General features: G+C 40.0%; 1 protein-coding gene across 2 annotated transcripts; it reads right to left on the bottom strand.

Annotated features, from left to right (window-relative positions):
* Positions 1-1876: 1876 nt before the first annotated feature.
* adgrg1 (adhesion G protein-coupled receptor G1) lies at positions 1877-21620 on the bottom strand. Of its 2 annotated transcripts, none has more exons than XM_030724504.1 (15): positions 21280-21620; positions 12248-12317; positions 10295-10560; positions 9775-9961; positions 9522-9564; positions 9241-9319; positions 8100-8222; positions 7790-7906; positions 7180-7222; positions 6950-7056; positions 6667-6782; positions 6296-6555; positions 6113-6212; positions 5665-5942; positions 1877-3905 (listed from the first exon to the last, which is right to left on the bottom strand). In XM_030724504.1, exons 2-15 carry the CDS (start codon positions 12291-12293, stop codon positions 3778-3780), a joined length of 1893 nt encoding a protein of 630 aa, XP_030580364.1. In that variant the 5' UTR covers positions 12294-12317; positions 21280-21620; the 3' UTR covers positions 1877-3777. The 2 variants fall into 2 exon arrangements, with proteins under 2 accessions (XP_030580364.1, XP_030580356.1); XM_030724496.1 differs by having other exon boundaries at positions 6296-6558.
* Positions 21621-22276: the final 656 nt, after the last annotated feature.

A 22276-nucleotide genomic window follows, 5' to 3' on the forward strand; every position in this document is an offset into this window, starting at 1 on the left:
GAAATATTGAACATTTGATATTTGATTTTCTGCAGTCTTTTTGAGTTTTCATGCGCCAATTTGTGTTAGAAATGACTCAGTTTATTTAAAGGAAACAGAAAAGTCATGCACCAGGCTCTCAGGTAGCCCCCAAACCAGTGTGTGTATGAAAAGTTTTGAAAGAGCCCCAAACCACTGCTCTCTCCTCATCCATTCTGACTGCTTTTTTCTCTAGTTTTGCTTTTTGCTAGTATCCTTGTCACTACTGATAGCATGAGGCAGTACCTGCGACCCATTCAGGTTGCAAAGAGTCCAGCTTCTCCAGGACAGTCTCAAGAGTTTAGAGGAGATACATCAGGAGGCATCCAATACACAAGGAGAGCTGGGCAGGTCTGTGGAAGGGCATCAACCCAGCAGCAGGACTGATATCTGCTCCTCTGTGCGAAGAGGACCAGAATGAGTTTTGGCAGAGTGCTAAAAAATAACCTCCAGCGGGCTTCTTGTAGATATTTCTGACCACAGGTTAGCACCATTCAGCTCAATTGGCTTTTGTCAGGGAACACAAGAGCTGACAGGTCTGCCATCAGTGCACCGTTCTCTTCACATATGAGAACAGGTTCATACTGAGCATATGTGACAGATATGAAACAATCTGGAGACACTGTGGGAAAAACTGAGACATCTCCAATATGCCTACAGTACTACAACTTAGTTTTGTCCTAATACAGCCATCCCTGAAATTTACTTTATCCATAACAATCAACATATAATTGTGCCTATGAACGAAGGACCAAATGCGTTTACATTCAGGCAAAAAATATATTTGGGTGAAAGACAAAAAAAGTCATCACAGGTCACAAAAAAAGAGATGTCTGCAAATGCTGCAAAGAGTGTGATCATATTATATTGGTGCTTTGACGCTGGCTGGCAGTGTGTGATGAGCAGACATGTAATTAGAGTGGTCCTGCTAGAAGCATGGGGCAGAGGGGTCCTTGAACAGAATGTGTCATTATTTTGTCCGTGAGGTGCCAGAGAGGATGAAACAAATGGAACCATGTTGGCACGCCCACAAAACTCCTGGACACATTCATAGCTGCATATTTTTATGCATAATGCATAAAGAGCAAAGAAGTGTACTGCAGAATAATCCCAGTTTCCAACTTTAAGCCATCACTTCCTAAACAGCAAAAAGCATGACCAACTCACCACACAGCAAGTCAGAGTTGAGAGGCAGCTGCAAACAACCAGTCATAGGTTAATTAGTAATGCAACAGTATTTTTTTTTAGCCCAGTTGCTTCACATCAAGAGGTTTCTGGGGAGTTTGCACATTCTCACCATGTGTTAGTTTAACTTCAAAACTCCATTTAAGCTTCAGTGAATTTGATTTGGTCTCAGTGGCCCTCATAGTCCAGGGCCACAGGTGAAGATTCACAAGGTTCTCATTAATGTTCTCCTACAGTGATGCAAATTTAACCAGCTATTCAAATTATGTAGACACTAATTATATGGAGTACACCTGGGTATGGAGCCCTGGGCATTTTCTTATCCTTTAATCCTTGAACAGGTACCTGGGTGATAAAAATCTAGTGAAAGGCAATGAAGCAGTTTGTTAAACAAGATAAAACAAAGCTATTATTATAATAACGTTATAGTATCATCTATTTCTAGTTTTATTCTTACGAGGACATTAAATGCTAACAGCGGTTCCACTTTGGAACAAAGAATCTGCCCTGTGAATAACACCATGTTTACAAGGACATAGAAAAGTATCACATGCAGATGCCAAAATACCAGAGCAGTGAGCACTCACAGTATTACAACACCACAAAAATAGTGAAACACTGTAGCATGAAATGTATTTATGAATATAGAATTTCTCTTTTGGTAATCTCAGAGAAAGGTTTGTAAGTTTTTGTAAGACATCGAGAACGACATTAAGCTTTTTCTTGTAACCATCCGGCTGACTTCTTCCACCAAATATGTTCACACTGTCGCACACTGTCGATGGCAAACAAGCAACAAGAGAGAAACAATTAGACCACAAAAAAAAAGACCCTGGGGAGGAAGCAGATAAGAGGGAGGGAGCAGGAAAACAGCAAGCCACAAATGTGCTTGTTGTACAGCGTGGCACGCATTTAGACAAACACACAGCTGTTAGTTCTTTTTTAACCAAAAGATTTTTACTAAAAGTCCATAAACATCCAGAAAACCTAAATATACACAATAAGTAATATAGTAATATACATGTTAAGTTTAGAAAAAAAAAAGTGCAAACATCACAGTTTACATACAGCACCAGTCAAAAGTTTGGACACACCTTCTCATTCAATGTTTTTATTTTTTTCCTACATTGTAAATTAATACTGAAGTCATCCAGACTGAAGGAACACATAAGGAAACGTAGTCAACTTAAACAAACCAAAATATGTGTCAGATTCTTCAAACTCGGCTCCTTTTGCTTTGATCACAGCTTTGCACTCTCAGCATTCTCTCAATCAGCTTCATAGTTTGGATGACTTTAGTATTAATGCAGACAATTCTTAAATAATGAAAAACCACTGAATGAGAAGGTGTGTCCAAACTTTGACTGGTACCGTGTGTGTTTACAGAGCTTACAGATGTGTGTTCTGCCGGACACGATTGACTCAAATTAAATACATCATAATTTTACATTTCTGTCTAATACTGGAACACATCCTGCCAACCAAATACATGCGTTTTGGCCCATTTTAAATACAAAGACACACCAATTATGTTTGAATTATGTTTGAAGTCACCAATTATGTTTGAAGTTGAAAAAAATGGAGTGACTGCAGTCATAAAATATTCAGGTATTAATTTGCAGTGTGTATGGTATATGAGATCTTATGTCTGCATATCAAAACAATATAAAAGCTCACTGGGGTTCAACAAGTACATGTTTAAATGACTGATAATCTAAAGTGCTACTTTAAACAACTTAAGAACCAGCTATAAAAGAGCGCACAGTACAAAAAAATAAAAAAGCTTATCTAACATTCAAAAGATCTTCACTAATATTATATAGCTTTCTTTTTATATACAACAGAATAGAAATCTCAGCACAGTAGTCTGCATTCCTCATAGTTTCCCTGTTAGAAATAACTCAAGATTATTTCCAGCTTAATTTCTAATTTCACATATTTTCCCTTCTATAACTAGAGCCAGTCTAGATTTTCTGCAAACAGGCTCCAGGCCTGAAAGAGGAGTTCCTGAGTGATGCTGTCATTTCTTTGTCACTGGCCTAAATTAGAAGAATCTTTTTCTTAATGCAATTTGGATGAAAATATTTTAACAAGATTTATTATCTCATATTTAGCTAATCCCCACCCAAATGAATTATAAATCAGAATGAGCAACATCTGGAGCTATAACTAAAAAAACAAATATAATTAGTAAAGAGTTTTTTTAAACTCTGGTTATGATTACTAAATAACCAAGTAAAACACAAGCTCAAGAATAAATAATATGGAGTGAATAAACAACATGAACTCGTTCATACATCCAACAATGTAACTAATTTGTTGCAGATAGATTGTGCTTTGGAACAAGTGCTGACCCATCATTACTTTGACAGTTACACCAAATTAGGACCACAGCAGGAAATTCACTGAGGTAATATCTGTGTTTTCCAGTCCAGCTGGTCTGTGGTGGGTACTTCCAGATTACATCAGCAGAGTTAAGAAGTGTGGGCTACATGGAGAACCTGCTGCACCATCACAGTGAGCCTCCAACTTCTCCATCAGTGGCGACAGACCGACTGCAGCATCTCAGTCCGCTTAGCTCTTCTCCTGAGCCTGCAGCATGTGTTGCCTGGTAGATCCGGTGCTGCTGCTGCCAAGACTGGAGCCACCGGCCTGTTTCCGCATCCAGTCCAGCATGCAGAACCGCAGCATCAGGAAGAAGCCTGTGAGGGACAGACCAGAACCAGCAGTCAGGTTTTTTCTCGATGTCACGTAACAGATTTTTATTAGAAAGTTTTTGATATTATTTCAATAGCTACAATGTATCACATTACTGTAATCACATTTTTCAGTAATGCAATAATGTAATGTGTTACTGTTAGTGCTGTTACAGCATGAAGCATTCTCTCTGGGCAGTTTTGACTTTTAAAAGGGAATAATATTTTTAATATATATATTCATTTTATTTTCTTTGTTCTTTTTAAATGTTCTTTAAGACGTTTGTCGTAAAAACAAGTGCAAATTGCAGCTTTTGTTATTTGCCCTGTTGAAACTCATTTTAATATACTTGACATCATTTTGAGGTCAATTATTTGTTATTTTTTTTATGTGGATTCTGTCTCTCTTAAAAAATGTAACAGTTTGGGATCAACTTGAAAGAAAGGCAGATGTGAAATGTAAATGTGAGGTCAGAGGTTAATTGTGACATGATATTTTGATGCAAACTATAATGTGATATTTAGAATCCCCATCATTCCCTATGCATGTATTTTTTAACTAAAAACAGTTGATTTGAAGTCTAATTTAAGCCCAGCAGGATTTTTAAGACTGATACCAGTTCTGATATTTGGTGTTTTAAAATCAGATCATTCAGCTGATTTTTTTTTTTTTTCCTTTCACATGCATGAAACATAAACAGACTTCCCCAACATTTGTTAAGAGTAGCTTATGAGTCCTTAATGAGACAAAGCAGGTTGTTTTATTGTTACATGTCATGGATTACTCATTTATGTTCCTGACTCTGCTCGGATCAGCTGATTGTCATCTGTGGCATTCCAAACATGGGTGCTCCCAACAGCAAATTTGCAGAGTGCCCACTGGAGAACAAACACTGTCAACACTGATGTGTTTCTGCCATCTCTTCTTCTCTTAGTTTTTAAACCTCACTAATGAGCGGTTATCCATGCAGATAGCAGTACATTTAGATGTAGCACTAAGCCGTTGCATGCTATCTGGCTGGCATAGAAAACTCTTTCTGAAATATTAGTATGCAGCAATAATGGGGTTAATAAATCCTGTTTGTATCTGAACCAAAAGTGAGCGTGCTGCATGTGAGAGGAAACAGCTTTCCTTCTGATAGGCACCAGCAACTGAAGGCCTCGACTAATCATGGCCATTGTCTCATAACCTCACTGATACAACAGGCGCCTGGCTCCACATGTACAGTCAGTGTGTCTGAGCCAACAATGAAAATACCCGCCTCCAAAGGCTGACTATAAATAGTTTAAGTCGGTAATTCCACATGCAGTTTATTATAGGGCATTTTTTCTTATAAATAAAAACACATTATCTTATTTATAAACAGATGAGCTCCTCATGTTTACAAAGGTAATGTTGCATGTCCAAAAAGAAGACATATAATACACATGTTGCATTGTGTGCAATGTGGTGCTGAGTGCTGAGCACTACTTATTTGCATCAAATTAAGGTCTAGGCTGCTATATGCAAAGTATGGGCATCTGCACAGTCCAACACCTCTGGAAACTTGTGAAAAATTTTAAAGAATCAACTGCATGCCTCAGTTTTTTTAAAGCCATACTTTGCTGGATATCTTTATATCTAAAGGAAAGTTTGCAAATGAGCCTACGGCAGGTAGCCAGCTGAGTGTTTGCACAGTTGTAGGAGGATGTGTGGAGCGAGAGATCCTGTCAGTCATCTACTGTGACTGCCTAGCTGGACAAAGTGTACAGCACAAGCACTGACCTTGGAATGAGTTGAGGATGCATGAGAGGAAGAGGATGACAGTAGAGAGGGGCTCAACCTTGAGGAAGGTCAGACCCCAAGTCGTCCCAAAGAGGCAGCTGAGGCCCCAGATGCTGAGAAAAGCCACACGGTTCTGTTTCCATTCTTCCCTGGTGCGGATCTGTCTGTAAACCAGGAAGAGCATCACAATGCCCGATGACACCAGGAGGGCCAGAAGGGTGATGTTGGTTAAACAGAAGGCCAGCCAGGCCTCATGCTCATTCAGTTTCATCCAGCACCTGAAAAAATCAAACACACTCAGAAGGCAAGAAAATGATTTCCCAAAATGGCAAATAAAGAAATGTATTCAGTTTTCTATGAAACATTCCCACAATCCTCTTGAAATGCTTTTATTTATTCATTGTAAAAAAAAAAAAAAAAAAAAGCGATCAGATAAGGAAAAGCTTACATCTTATATGGATTAGAAGGGTCATCACTTGGTGTCACCTCAATCATCCCATAAATATTACCTACTGCAGCCATGATGACAACAGGAACCGCAGGAAGAACTGGAAAAGAATATTTAAGAGTCACACATGTGCACTGATGTGCCATAAAGTACATTTTCAGGACCATTACTTCACAAACTCACCGAAACCGACCAGAATCCATATGTAGGGCTTCAGGTGGGGGGTGAAGAGCATGTAGACCAACCAGAAAGTGTGCAACACTTCAATGCCCATCCAGAGGAATGAGCTGAGGAGGGCATAGTGAAGCACTGCCCCAACCCAGGTGCACACGCTCTCCCCTCCCACGTTGGCCATGATTCCAGTAAAGAAAAAGATCAGACTGAGGAAGGCGAGGGACACGGCTAACCCCAAGTGGATGGGCAGGGACTGCTCCTTTGATCGCCTTCTTGAAGGAGAGTGGAAAGGATGTAAGTAGGTTACCTAATTGTAAAAAGATACCTATCTTCTTTTTTTTTTTTTAACAGATTACATTCATGATTAAACACACGTGTACCTTTTCCTGCAGAGATAAACTATAAGAGCAACACAGCTGATCACAGACACAGCACATCCCAGATATGTAATGGCAGTGAGGGCCGCTAGATGGCGCACTGGTGCAGGATTCAGGTCCTGCCAAAGGAAACGGTGCAATGAGCAACACAGCAAAACCTTCATATACCAAGACATAGTACTATAAAGACTGCATTTCTGAGTATATCTTAAAAATTATTACTAATCTCAGTACTATTAGTTTGTGTCTGTTGTATTAAAAGCAGTGTATCTGCTGCATGTCTCACCACCAGCACAGTGAAGTAAGTCAGATGGTTACACAGACACACAGTGTGGCTTTCTCCTCTGTGCTGCGTCTCACATCCATCATCCAACCAGTTCACCTGCAGAGAATCTGCAGCAGGAAAATATGGATCAGTTAATCCTCATGACTGGAAATTATGGTACACGAAAAGGGAAATACAGATAAATATGCAGTTAAAGTAGCATGTAATCTTGGCCTCTAAAGGGGCCCAACCTTTTCTGGTGTCCCAGGAAACACATCTCCTTGAATGCCTTTCCTGAAAAAAAAAGAAAAAGAACGATTAGAGCTGCAAACACCTCCCATTAAGATACTGCACATATTTATTTAAATAAAAGTTTCAGCTCCTTTGATTTAGCATATTTATTTCCTATGTGCCACGTGTGTAATGTGGTTTGCTGTGCACCACCATGATGCTAAAGATTATTCAGGTCACAGCTTAGTAAAAATACAGACACTAAACGGTGGTTTTGCTCGGCGCTGTCTGCGCTGCACAGAAGCAACGGATTGCATAACGTGCGCAGACTGTTTTTGTTAGACATAAGGTTAGAAAAGAAACCTGCAAGTGGTTTCTCTGTGTGCACCGCTGAGGACAAACAGACGTCATGGAACCAAGAAGCATCCTGGTTTTTGTTTTAACAGCAGCTGCACCTGAGCCACATTTGACAGCATCTGAGTTTATTGTCATCTGTAGTGCAGTACAGTAAATTAGCTACAGTTACCACTTTGGTGCAGTAAGTGTAAATGTGAGAAAGTAGCTGTGGACAGTGAAGTGAGCAGGCATCGTGCTGATACAGATAAAAGGCCAGAAAATGCACAAACTCACAGACACGACTTCATGATAAAAGTCAATCGTAATGGGCTCAGACAGATCTTTGATGATTTCATTCTCCACTGTGATTTCCACCACATCACTGATAGGCTTGGCATCTTTGTGACCCTCCTGAAACAAACACACACATCTTGACCTTCCTCTCATAAAAACTAATTTTTTGCACACAGAACAGCAAAAAACTTGAGCACAAACAGTTCATTCTTGCAGACTTGAAGCTTTGCAACATTGCAAACAATGCAGGTGAATGAGCTCTGACATCTTTTCATATGTGCCTGTACTGACTGAAGACAAACGGCCTCACCTGGAGCAGGGAGTTGTTCTTGAAGAAAGTGCAGGCGACTTTGTTAGCCTTTTTTGCAGCTTGTTTTAACGCAGGAGGGAGATGGATGGTGATGCTGGACTTGAAAGATCTACCCTCGATGGCCTTGAAAAGAGAACATATGCACATGAAGGACTGTGACACTGTAGACAAACCTGTGTCACCCTGCAGCTCTGCTTGTGAGTGTAGATCCCAACCCCCACAGCTGTAATTAGTAGATCTGCTTGCAGATTGTGGGTTACTGCTCACACAAATGCCTCTATTTTAGAGTTGTTTGCAGAAAGAAAATCAGCCTGCAACATCCATCCTCTAATTGTCAGTAAACTGCTGCTATAATCATCTCACCTGTTTTCTGAACTAACTCCCCTCAGCTGGAATGAAGACTCTCTGCGTTATTCAGAAATGTGCTATAAAGTCAGTGTGGATTAAAAATGGAAGCGCACACAGTCTGAGATGTGAAGCAGCATTGGTGCTAAAGTTTAATTATCAATTCAGGACTAAAAGCATTCACATTATTTTTGTTTTATGAACGGACCCTTTGTCACATCACTGCTGGGTTAGATTCATGCTCCTCAAATTTCACCCAGTCATGTGACTGAAAGTGAAATCTCACTTCTGCTGATGTGTGATGCAGCTGAAACCTACAAAGCCCTAATAATTAGATTTATGTGATATTACTCTGCAGAAGAGGTGGATTTCAGTTTCCTGTGTTTTATCACAGCACAAAGGTGAGACTGCCTTTATTCTGTACTTCAAACCTAAAGCCTGTCCAAACCCTGAAATGTGATTTTTCTACACGCTCCAAGCTTAAGTGTCGCTTTTAAACTATTAAAATATTCTTTTGCAGCATAGAGGATGACAGAAGTTAATTACAGTGATTGAATGATTATGTATTTGAACTGTCTCTTAGTTGTATTCATTTTTCAATTTAATTTAGTTTCATTTTCACTTTTCTGTGTTAAAATTATGATGAGCAAGTTCAGAATAGTAATAGTAATAATCCAGCAATTGGCATGCTGTCATAAAGGAAATCTGCTCTTTAAACATGAGCATCAAAGCCTTCTAGCACTGAAACTGAAGAAATTCCCTGTAATTTAGTTTTTAATGTGCATATTTGTCTTACAGGTGATGTGATGCTGCGGCCTCTGAAATCTTCCTTTAGCTCCGCCTCAGATCTGTGAGCGTACGGCGGCTCAGCACACCTGGACACAGACAGACAGCCATGATTCCCGTTTCATTTAATCAATCTGATTCTTTTCAGCTCCCATGCTAACACACTTTATATCTTTGCTTCCAGTTTGTGGTCAAAGTTTGTGCACTGCAGGAAGGATGCAGTCAAAAACAGCCTGTCATGATATGTCTACAGTAAGTTGGTGCATTTGAGAATCAGGGAGAGGAAATTACTTGTTGTCTTCAGATTCCCGGTTTGCTTGTTCACATAATTCACCTGCAGAAAAAGAAAAGAAGAGAAAGTTCTGATCCTGACATGCTGTACTTGAAACTGATGATCAGCAGAAATCTGACATGTTAAACCCTCTCTTGGTTCAACTAAACTACATGTTAATGGAAACACTGGCTTATTGGAGCAAACAATAGTGCAGAGCATCAATTTTTATTTCTTTATAAATAGATTCAATTTAGGCATGTTCTTCCTTACTGTAGCTGATGGCGCCTCCGTTAAAGTTGTAGGCCATCAGTGTGTCGTTGGTGATGTGATCAGTTTTGATCCTGGTATTGAAGATGCCGTAGGTCGTTATTTTTGTTTTTGGGCCATCGGTCAGGTCAGTACAGCAGGAATCCTGCAGGCTTGAAGGCCAGCACAGAGCAAGGGTCTGTCCTCCAAGCTGTGCATCACAACAGGAAAAAATAAAAAATGTAATTCTCAGAATCTTCCAACAATTTAGCGCATACAGTATACACAACACCATATTTGAAGTTTTGTTATATGATTTTTACACATTTCATGTTCATGGTTTGTTAGTTTTGTTTTCACACCTTTCATTTTACAGACTCACGCCAGCTTTTAAAAATTAAATCAATATAATTGTGTTCTCCTTTAGTTTGATGTTAATAAGCTAAATGATGTGTCAAACAATGTAAAAAACCAAAACAACATCAGATCAAAAACAGATTCACATTCAGAAGCCTCGTTTAATTCAAGCCTCATTATCACTTACAGTCAGCTTCAACTGGTCCAGCAGTGGCTCCCAGTACAGACAGAAGTCGATGTCCCCCCCTGAACTCAGTCCAAGCTGGTTGAGGGAAATCACCTCAGACCGCTCACACTGTGCTGTGATCCGCCCGGTAACAGACAGAACGTTCTCATTGGCTGAAATGTCGATCCCTTTACAGCCTGTAGAGATGTTGAGGTTCAGGTTCAGGGGGTCCCTGCCATGGCGCCATGTACCACAAAAATTCCAGTCCAGGTCATTGTTACTTGAAACTGTTAAAATACAGCACACAGTTTAAAAACCTCATCAACATATTTCACAGGTTTACACACAGAAAATAATAAATCTTCAAGACAGAAAAAGTGATTTCAACTTGTTCTGACTTTTTTTTTAATTGTCGTGTCAAGTTTTTTTTTCAACCATATCTGCAAATACTGTGATGAACCCAAATAATGGTGGTGCTCAGAAAACTACAGCCAGTTTTAAATGCCTGAGTAACGTGACTTAAGCTCCCATTAAGTGAGTTCTAATCTAATGAATCAGGAGGATGTGTTCATATCATCAGGGGTGTGCAAGAGAAGTTTTATAACTGGCCAACCGGCCAAGCTAATCTGACATCTAGATTTTGTTGGATTTAGTAGGAAACATTATCATCATTTTACCTCCATCCCATTTTTAAACAGGTTTCCTCACTGTGATGTTTTAGGAATCCTACTGAGAGATTTAATGAGTGGGGACTACTGTCTGGGAGTTGTGGCTGCCAAAATTTAATTTGTGTTTCTGGGCACGTGGAGTACATTTATGTTACCGTGTGTAATTCAGTTTTGATGTGAGATCACACCATTTTCTGAAGCCCCCACCTGACGGTCAAAAGCAGGATTTCCTCTTCTGCCTTTGACAGGGATGCTGAGCCAAAATGCTGAATCGGTTTTAAACAAGCTGCGCTGACGGGTCACTCAGTTTGTTTACAGCTGCTAGAAAATTGTGGGGTATTGCATTGTGTGTGAACACACTTCTCCAAACTTTTTTCTATAAGCTTGGTAGCCAAATTTCGCCAATCCCTTTTTATTAAAAGAGCAACTGAGACAGTCAACATCCAGTTTTAAGCAAATTTAAACCTGTGATGGAACTTCCAGTGACCCCGAAACTAACTGATGGATTAGATAGCTAGCTAACATTAGCTAATTGGTGCCCACATTTGTTTTGCCTATGAAGAATTTCTCAACCTTCCAAATGCATTAGTGACCCATCCAGTTCAAAAATACCTCTTACTGTCCTGAACCTTGTTTCTAAATATTTGTGGTTTGAAGTCTATGGTGCCCAGTGTTTCCCAGCATGTTGTATTTTTGCCCTCCAGTGTTTTGCATTGGTCACGTGACTATGAGTGCTGCACTAATGCATTCAGAAACACAATGCTTCCTACCATCGCTCTGCATTGGATGCTAAAATTGTGGGTTCAGTCACTACTTTGAGCAGACCTTCGGGTTTAGGTGCAAAAATCTGACTTGTAAATGAATGTGTGTCTGCCAGGGTCACAGGTCAGAGGTGAAAATTACAAGCTTTGAACTAGAAGATGTGATTGATCAGTTCATGAGCTCAGCATGGCACTGATCCTTACTGGAGCCCATATAACCTGCCTTGCTTTATGATATTTACCAAAGATGACAGCATTTATATATTAAAAGTCCAAGTAAAGTAGAAACTTTAACTCGCATGTGTCAGCAAATCGTTTCCTTAGTTTATGAGCCACTCTAGCTGCCTGATGCCCACAGAGGTTACAAAAAAGAAAAAGTCAGCAAATGCTATTAAAAAAACTTATATTGCAGGTTTCTGCGGTTATTTTAATACCACTTCTTGAATCTGTAAACACAGCAACATAAAATATAATGTAGAAAGCAGCATGAATCAAGTCACAAACTACCACAAAGACAAAGTGTGGCTCCAGTGTGGCGATCTTACCAGTGGAGAGGATGATTAAGAAGAGCGTAAGCTTCAGATTATCCATCAGCCAGGACTCTGCTGCTAACACCTGCAGAAATACAAAAAGTGAAACACAGCTATAAAAGAGGAACAAATACATAATATGCTTACGAGAGGAGAACAGCAATGTGAAACCCCAGCATGAAAATCAGCTGCTAATAAAGTGTCTGTTTAAATGAAAGAGCACAGTGTGCATTTGCAGCCAGTTTTAACCATACATGGCAAATTTAAAGGAAATTAAACAAGCACATCTATTAAATTCTATGTGCAGGCCTACATTCAAAATTAAACAAAAAGTCCCCAGTTTGATGTAATGAAATATTTTTTTTAGTGATACCATTCTTATTCAGACACCTGGTTTATTATCTGTGCTCTCATATCAGTGAATACAAATGAGTTCAGCCTCAAAATACACACAGCGACCTTTCTAATCTCTTATCAATGAAAACAGTCTTCCTCTTAGCGGGAATGAGCACACATTCACATGCATCAGCAATTCACTCTTTTCATGACCCTGCAGCGAGCTGATTTTCCTCCAAAGTTAGAAATACTCAGGCTTATACTGACTGTTTCCATGTCCAGTGTTTAAAGTAGAAAAGCTTACAACTTGGAGTTTCCTTAAAAAAGCACCACTTTGCATCACATTAGACAAAGAATCACATGAGTGTTAACCAGAAAGACGTGTCTCAAATAACCACACTTCATTTTTTGTCATTTTCAATTTCAACCAAAGACGCAAACTCATCCCAGTTTGGTTTCATCACCCAGACTTTCAAAAGGTTCCCTTGTTACTTCATGACTTGTTCATCCAAGCTCACAATGTGGAAATTAAACTCTGACAAACACTACATCTGTGACCACGTAGTGTGGGGTTACTGTACAGTTTGCGTGACAGTAAGTACGTCTGGAAAGAAATGCAGAGTTGCACTTCACAAGAAATCAGAAGGCAGACGAGAGGCTGCTGAACCGCAGACAGACAGACAGGAAAAAAAGACAAGGAAATATCAAACTGCACATCCCGAGGAGCTCAGCTGGCTATTTATAACCACACAGGACACTCACACCTAACATTTGAGAAAGAGCTTATGTCTTACACAACCAACACAGCAATGCATAGATACAGATCAATAAACAAACAAAAACACACACGCACGCACACACACACACTGTTCTGTTTGATGTTTATGGTCTCTATAGCTTCCTTTTTTCCTTTTCTGCTTCTCCTCACACCCAAATTGGTCAATGGCTGCCCCCCCCCCCCCCCCCCCCCCCCCCCCCCCAGGGCCTGGTTCTGCTGGAGGTCTCTTCCTTTTAGAAGACAGTTCTTCATCCTCACTGTTGCCACAAACTCACAGTGGATGTCTGATGGTTAGAGTTCTCTGTCTAATACTGTATTGCTGTTCTAAAGTGGTGCCATTTAAATTAAATCAAATTAATTTCCCTTTCAGATGTCAAGCTTGTCCCCATCTCACAAAGCTAAAGAATCCTTTTACAAAATCCTGGATCTGGATCATGATCCGGATCACTGCCACATGCAATCGTTTATTCCTTGTACCACCGACAACAACTCCAGAAATTTTTAGCAAAATCCATAATTTTCTGAGTTATCCTGTTAACCGACAAAGAGAACAATGTGACCAACCCCCCCAGTCTATCTGTGGATGGGGTAATAATGAGGTCAACACATGTCCAAGTAAACTCTTCAAGCTAAGAGCTCAGGCTTCAGACCGCTCTAAATGATCCATTTAGACAGTATTTGAATCCTACTATTGTCTGTGGCAATAATTGAGAGCAGATATCCTTAAAGTTACAGTGTGTAAATTTTTCCCTATCTGTGGGAAGTGTTTGCTAGTTGCAGTGATGGAACAGTTCCAATGTTGAACCGGTGAAATTCTCAGCCTGGCACAAGATGACCTCAGCGTGACGCATCAACCGCTGGCAAGAACTCTGATATTTATGAATACACTATCCTTTTTTTCTATCAAATAACCTCAAAAAGTTACCGACTGTACCTTTAATGGTCATCTCAGTCAGTACAGAAGCCCCACCCACCTGCTCTTTACAGGTCTTACTTGGAAGTTCCAACTGATGGCTTTCCTGTAAAGATACCACTTGAAACCGCTCCACTGTCTCAACTGTGACACTATTTGTGATGCAATCCTGTGGTTGTTACTTCACTGTAAGCTGGCAAAAACCGAAGTAATTAAGTCAAATGGACAATTTCAAAAATATCCTACAGTCTACTTTTCACTTCAGCTACCTCACACAAACGTGAAACTGAAAGCTTTGTATTTTGTACAACAAAAATGTGGTTTGGGCATTTCCTTTAATCATATTTCAAAATGACAAAATGAAAAAGTGAGACTTCAAGTGTGTGCTTAAGAAACTAATAAGTAACTTACAGATCTTGCAGGAAGGTGTAGAGTAGTGCTGCGGTTCTGTAACTGGGTGTGAGTTAGAGCTGCACACAATTTGAAATGGTGACAGTTTCAGTGTGCAAGTTCATGTTCAAGCCAGAAAAAAATATTGACATGGTAAGATAGCAGGGCAAAGCAAATTAAAGAGCTAATTAACTGAACTGACACAGGGTAAAAAATATTTTATAAAGTGGTGCATGATGATCTGTGCATGCGGACTGTGCAGTTACCTTTCTAGCATCTGTTTCAGAACTGTTACACCACCTTACCACCTTGTTGTGAAGATGCCTTTTTGATACCAGAGATCAGAGGAGAATGGCTCTATTGCTTTGAGTTGACAGGAAGGCAATAATTACTCCAATAACCACTCATTATAACCAAAGTAAACAGAAGAGCCTCTCTGAACATGTTGAACCTGGAAGCGGAAGGGCTCCAGCAGTGGGAGACCATTGCTGGAGCAGAAACAACAGAAAGCACGAATTGTTCCTGCCTCGTATCAACAAGTCAGGCTGGTGGTAGTGAGGGGTCTTTTCTTGGTACACTTTGGGCCTCTTAGTTCCATATGAGCATTACTTAAATGGCACAGCCTACCCAAGTGTCCCTTTACAATACAGCCATCTTCTATTGGCTGCTTTCAGCAAGACAGTGCATTGTGTCACAAAGCTCAAGTCTCACCTTTAACTGGTTTCTTGAACATAACAGTAATATTATGGTACTCAAATGGCCTCCAAAGTCACTCGATTGTAAACCAGCAGAACAGGTGCACGATGTGGTGAAATAGGAGATTTGCATCATGAATGTGCAGCTGACAAGTCTGCAGTAACCGCGTTATGTATATGAACCAAAATCTGCAAGGAATGTTTCCAGCATCTTGTTGAATCTATTCAGCCAGCTCTAAAGGCAAAAACAGGTCCAGAAGCAGGCCCAACCTTTTACTACTAAGGTGTAACGAACAAAGTGTCCAGGGAGTGTATGTTAAGTCAGCTTAAACACAGATAATTGCTGTTATGAGTATGTCCTCGTGAGAAAGAAATCTGTGTAAAAAAAAAAAACTCCACTGGTTACATTTGTTTCATGTATGTTATTACAACAGAGACTAAAGCTTGGATGAATATTAAAAAACAGTCACGCTGGTCTACAGTGATAATTGATGCATGTGCATGAGTGGTGGCCTTTTACCGTGCTAGGCCATGCAGAAACCAGCTGGGTTTGTACCTTAGCCTACACAACTCTACACACCTCCTTAATGGGAAAATGTGACTAATGTGGAACCTTGTACATAAAAAATATGGTATCAGTCAACAAGGCCAAAACCAGTTTTAGTCTGACAGGATGCAGCACCCCTATTATCTTACCACAGGGGGCAGCATTTCAGACATGAAAGGCCTTCTCTGAAGTCACTGTTTGGTTTGTCACTCCTGGGCTAGTGTAGAAAGTACTCTCTGGAATAGGAGTCACTCCCTCTGACTCATTCTAAGCTTATAAAAACATGAATATAGTCACTAAAATCCTACATACAGTATGACCTTTATACCCACACTCCAGTTTGGGCTTCTTCAATCAAACTGCCAAAAATTACACTTCCATGAATCCTAATTTAGTCTGGCTCAAAAAGCCAGCCAATCCCCAGAGACTCCCATGTTTCAGATATATTGATCAGATATACTGCATTGATCAAACAGCCTTACAAGAGTAAAGGTCTTCAGTATGGCATTTACATTGAGTGGATATTAACTTTGACAATTTATTTATTTATTTTTTGCTGTGCTACTTTAAGGTCACCGAGGTCAGCGTTTATTTTTGGGTTTAGAAAGAGTCTGTTCTGTGTTACTCATCTAAAAAAATAAATGTTCATTCATTCATTTCTGCACTGACTGCTGTTTGTCCACCTGCATAAACCCTGCAGTGGATGCTGCATATGGACTGAAATAATTTTATGTTTTAAATGTTTCTCAGGGATGATCTGCAAAATTAGTAATCTCAGATGCCAGGGATTCAAACCAGCAACCTGTGGGTTACTAGTTGGCTTGTCCAAGCTATTGTGTGTAATTGTCCACCCTAAAAAAAAAGCTGACTAAACCACCCCCAAAGTGTATAAATTCCCCTTTTATGAGAGGACTTCCCCCCAATTTTTGATTATGAGTTTCAGGACCTGATATAAAAGCTGAAGTTGTGAATAAACAAGGGCGGGGGTGCATTGTCAGCTCTTCCATTTCTCATGTAAGTACATTTTGCAAACTCCCCAGCTCTAAACTCTCATTAAATAAGGTCAGGATGTGGTACCAAAATAAATAAAGATCAATATCATGAAGGTGGAAATGCCGATCTTAAAATGTTTGTTCACAATCCAGCTGGTTCTGTCATTTTGGCTCCATCCTTTATAACAGAGTCTGTAATCACTACATATATTTGATACAACTGGTTGTATTTAGAGTGTTTGGGGGTGAAGTTATGTCACTCACAGCAGTTATGAATTCATACACACCATTAAGCTGTGCTGTGGCTCATAGCAGCATCAGCCAAGCTCCGCTCACTACGGTTCTCTGACTGTAGACAGTATATCTACAAACACAAGCTAAAAATAAATGTTGTCACCACACCCAAAGTTACAAGTGCAAACACACAGTGGAAGCTTAGTCAAGGTGCGAAAGAATTTGTGCGTATGTCTGCAAAGTTTGCAATAATGCTATTAATTTAAACTACTGTGTCATATATGTCTTAATCAATATTGCAGCTTGTCATACAGACTTTCTTTCTGTGCTCTCACACTATTGTTCCCATACACTGGCCAGGCATCAATTCAGCACAAGAATTTCCCCTTTTCTTTCACTTCCTGCGCTTGTGTGTGAGTGTGCGTGTGAAAGAGAGGCACTGACCAGATTGGCATAAGTGGAAGTGTGTTAGTAAGATGTAGAATGGAGCGCACGTGCTGTATGAGTCTCTGAATTTCTCACATTTCAGTCGACCCTACTCATTCCAAAACTAAATTCCCTCCATTCCCACACCTGTAAAGATGATATGATAACAGAGCCTTTTCAGTGTCTGTGTAAATTCATGCAGCCACTGCAGCTGCCCACACCTGAGACATGCACCCCAACCCTTGTGATTCCCCTCTCTGCTTTATTGTGTCTTCCAGTAAAAATGTCTGCCCTAGCCCTGCATCATATGGGGGGTCTGACTCAGTTGCCTATATGAATCATCTTCACTAGTTCTCACACAATGTGACAACAGCCAAAACAATGTGTGACACAGACAGCAGAGGACGGTAACAGACAGAGCAGTTGAAGTGTCTTTGTGTCATTTTAATATTTGCCAGTGTACAGTCCACAGTTAAATACACTTTGCCACAACATTTTCATCATCATGCCTGCTGGATTTGGTGTTCCTCCATCTTCTCATTAATCAAACAGCAACTTTAAAGATTAACACAAAGGTGGGAGTTCACCTCATGGATGTGCACCTCGAACCCGCATCTGTTTAAACAAACCTCCATTGGTTTGCATTTGTTTCATGTAGGTCATTACAACACAGAGCGAAGCTTAGCTGGATCTTAAAAAATTAGTAAAGCTGTAGTTGATGTGTGTGTGTGTGTGTGTGTGTGTGTGTGTGTGTGGTAACATGTGTGTGTGGTAACAGTTTACCAAGCTAGGGCCCAAAAACCTGCTGTGGTTGGATTTGACCTACTTGATGCCTGAATTGTGCTTCTGCTACACAGAGTCTATGATGTAAGTGGCCGCTGCTGTGGCCAGCACTTAACACCTGTGCGGACTGTGTTGCCGGCGACGTGCAGTTACCTTTCTAGGCAGGTGCACGTCATGTTATGGCACAGGCTTTCAGAAGGGTTTGTGTTTAACCACCACAGAAGTGTAAATCCACTGTAACTCCACAAACCTCCCTAATGAAAAAATGAGAGAAGTGTGGAGCCTTTTACATTAAAAGAAATATATGGGCTATATCTAGAGCACACATCATTTACTATTGCCATAGCTGAGCAATAAGTACCAAAGGTATCCTGGTATAAATGACAGATTTATCCTCGGATGGATTCAAATTTTAATTGGCTTGGTTTAACATGAAAAGCTGAGGCTTTAAAGACAGTAGACAAAACTGTTACTGTAAGCATGCTAGCATGCTGAAATTGGTATTTCCCTTCAAAAGTAAATCTTTATTTCATATACACATCTTGTACGGCTCAGGTGTAACATTAAAGGGCCATTCTTCACATTTTTGTGATTTTTTTCTTAATTCTTACTTTATTCTTTCATGAATGTTTCTCACAAATAACAAATGTCTCGCTTGATTTGAATTTTAATACGCCTCCTATTAAACCCTTTGACATGCATGACCTGTTTTCAGTACAGTAAAGTACCTTTGAAATACCACTTCCTGTCATTCTTTAAAGTACCTGAATGTCACATTTTCTTACACATCTTTTCATCTCAGCTCTTCTGTGCTGCTGAATATGTAAAAAAAAAAAAAAACTCCAGGCAGTTTCACCAGTACTTTTTCTCCCTTTCTGGAATGAATTGCAGCTTTCGTGTCACATTTTAAACTCAGTTAACAGCACAGTTGACATGTTTATTTTGCACTTGCTTTTAAAGTAGTTTGGGTTTCTTTCCTGTGCCAGTTTTCGGTCTATATTCGCCCCACTCTACCAGCAGCACACTGAAGCAGCAAAGAATGTGCATGGAAGAAGAGCAGGCCAGGGAACAAAAGCTGCTCTTTGTTGTCAGGCTTTAGAGCTGAAGTGACAGCGAGCATGAATGAGGGTCAAAGACCACTGGCTGAGTTGGAGGCTGGTTAAGCTGGTGGTTAAAAGAACTGCACACACCCACACTGACAGCGTACGCTTACTAACTACTTTAAAATTAGAATTTTGTCATTGAAACATTAGAATCTTTAGTTCTCTGCAAGGAGTAAAATATATATATATGTGTGGATTGATTGGGCTCATTCTAGATTGTCTTCCATCAAGAAGAAAGGCAGAATCAAATTCATGTTTTTAAGGTACAAAAACTACATAAAGGCTCACTAATGAGAAATGGTAGTCTTTTCTAACACTGCCTGAAACTGAGAGAAGACTGCGCTGTTACAATGTTGATCGGCTGCTTCCTAAAAGATAAGATGGGTTTGTTTTTCTGAACCACATTACATGAAGTAACCGGCCTGCTAACGCTGCAGCTGTTGTGTTGATTTACAGCACGAACACGGAGCAGCTACTGAGAATGTGTCTCAAAGTGAGATTTAAAGCACTCAGTGGAAGTATATGCAATAACTTTTTTTCATCTCACCACATGCAACAAACACTCAACTAAATCCCAGGAAAGCCGAATCAAAGCAGGAATGCAGAAAAATGTTTCAAGGTTAAGTGGAATACGGCTCATGGGGAAAGGTCCTGAGGGTACGTTTGCTTTAGGACCTGCATACCTTCCTACAGCACCACAGCGATGCAGGATGCACGTCTGTGCATGTGTTTGCATGGCTCCTTTATCTGTATCTTGACATAGTCGGTGAGGAAATTGGAGGAGCAGGTGGAATGCCACACATATTTCCTTCGGGGACACGAATAAATCAATAAAACAACACACACATGCACACCAACTCAGGTACAGACAAAAGACTGCATATTATTAAGCCTAAATCCCCCCCAGTGTGGCCTTAGGTGCTGGTCACGGGGTTCAGTTCACCATCAAGGGCTTTCTTTTCCTCATTATAAAAAAATGAAGTCAGCACAAAGGCAAAGGGCTTTCTGCAATGAGTCATGCATCCACTGCAATATTTGCATTTCTAGAGATGAATGGCTTGGAAAAAAAAAAAAAAAAACCCTTCTCATTTTTTATTTGATCACTTTCGGTTTCCAGTGCTTCTCAGATCTGGATGTGTATAATTTGGAGTATTGCCCATCTTCTGTTGTTCACACCTTTTTTTTTGTCCTTGTTTTTTTTACGTGAGTGAAGTCTTTTGATTGTGCATCTCATCACTGGCAGGAAACCGCATGCTACAGCTGTAAGAATTGCAAGTTAGAGCTGTGCGCTCAAAGCTCCCTGCCTTTGATGGCTGCCTCCCTGCAGCAGCATGAACCCAAGCGTCACCTCTTTGTACAGGTACAGGCTGAGAGACGTGGGAGCCCTGCCACAGCCCTGTTACTGTAAACAATGGACGGATGCATTCATGGCTCAAGCACGCACATGAACAATAAAATAAAAATTTATGTGAAATGAGGCAAAATAAAACATTAACAATGGGCCGACCACTGTTAAACAGGCCTACAATAACAGATCCATAACAACATATGGGGCACTTCACTATTATCTTACAGAGTACGTAATGAGTGAACTTTTAGTATTTTTTTTATTGAAACAGTTATTATAGGACGTATAATATAATTATAAAACTATATCTTTAAGATGCCATAAGGTTATTTTAGTTTACATTTTATTTCCAAGCCAAAAAGATTAGATATGGTGGTAAAAATGATTATCAGGAACACTAAAATGCGTGTTCATTCAATTTATTTTCCAGTAAACATCAGCTCAGGCTTCCAGAGCAATAAAGCGGCAGCATCAGTGCTTTTTCTCGCGCGCGTGGGCTTACCTTGAACAACTCTGCTGTCAGCTCTCGAGGTTTCAGGTCTCCTCACTTTGTGATGTTCAAAGCCTCCAGTTAACACTTCCACCCACTGCTCCAGTGAACCCAGTAAAAAATGGGAAAGAGTAGTTCCACACCGGCCGGGATGGACAAATTCACCCAATCAAATTAAAGCGAAAAGGTTCAACAGAAGGAGAAAGAAATGTTCGTAGTCTGATTTTTTTTGTTGTTTTTTTTTTTTTCCGGCGGGCGTCCTTGATATACAGATTTCTTTCTCTCTTTAAAGAAAGCTAGAGATTAAAAAAAGTAGCCCGGTGGAAGCGATACCTCACGCCAACGTGCACGGAGCCTGTACCCGGAGAAAGTGTCCGCGCCGGCAGCTGTCACTTCACTTTAATGAAGGAACTTTCAGTTTAGATTTTCACAATAAAACCCCCAACCTTAAAACACCCACAATTATTCCTTATTTATTTATGACTTTTCTCTCATTTTTTTAATTAAACAAGATAGACCAAACACAAAATATTTGTCTGAGATTACATACTGATTTTATATAATGTACTTGGCATTTTTAAAATAGTTATTTATTTATTTTCCCTAGACCTGAATGTGTGTTCCACGGGTCAAATCTTTATTTAGCCAGAGCGTAATCTATTTACCTAAATTATTTTAGGAATCTGAACTTGGCTGACTATCAATTTCATACTCTGAACATTAGTGCTTTTATTTTGAAGTCATAGTCTTTAGTCGTTTCTTTGTTTTCTTTTTTTTTTTTTTTTTACAAATTTGTCTGCGTCTCATTTGGCAGCAAGGTGTTAACCGGGAAGCCCGACATGATGACTGTGCCTGGATCTTGGAAAGCGAGCGAGCGAGAGAGAGAGAGAGAGAGAGAGGGAGGCCTGAAGAGGACGAGCTAGAGTACAATTAGTCATTCACCTCTAAAAGCAGCCGGACCTCAGCATTGCGTAGCTTTATTGAATAAATAGCCACTTAATGTCATTGT

The sequence above is a fragment of the Archocentrus centrarchus genome, chromosome 3, assembly GCF_007364275.1.
Source record: "Archocentrus centrarchus isolate MPI-CPG fArcCen1 chromosome 3, fArcCen1, whole genome shotgun sequence".
NCBI lineage: Eukaryota > Metazoa > Chordata > Actinopteri > Cichliformes > Cichlidae > Archocentrus > Archocentrus centrarchus.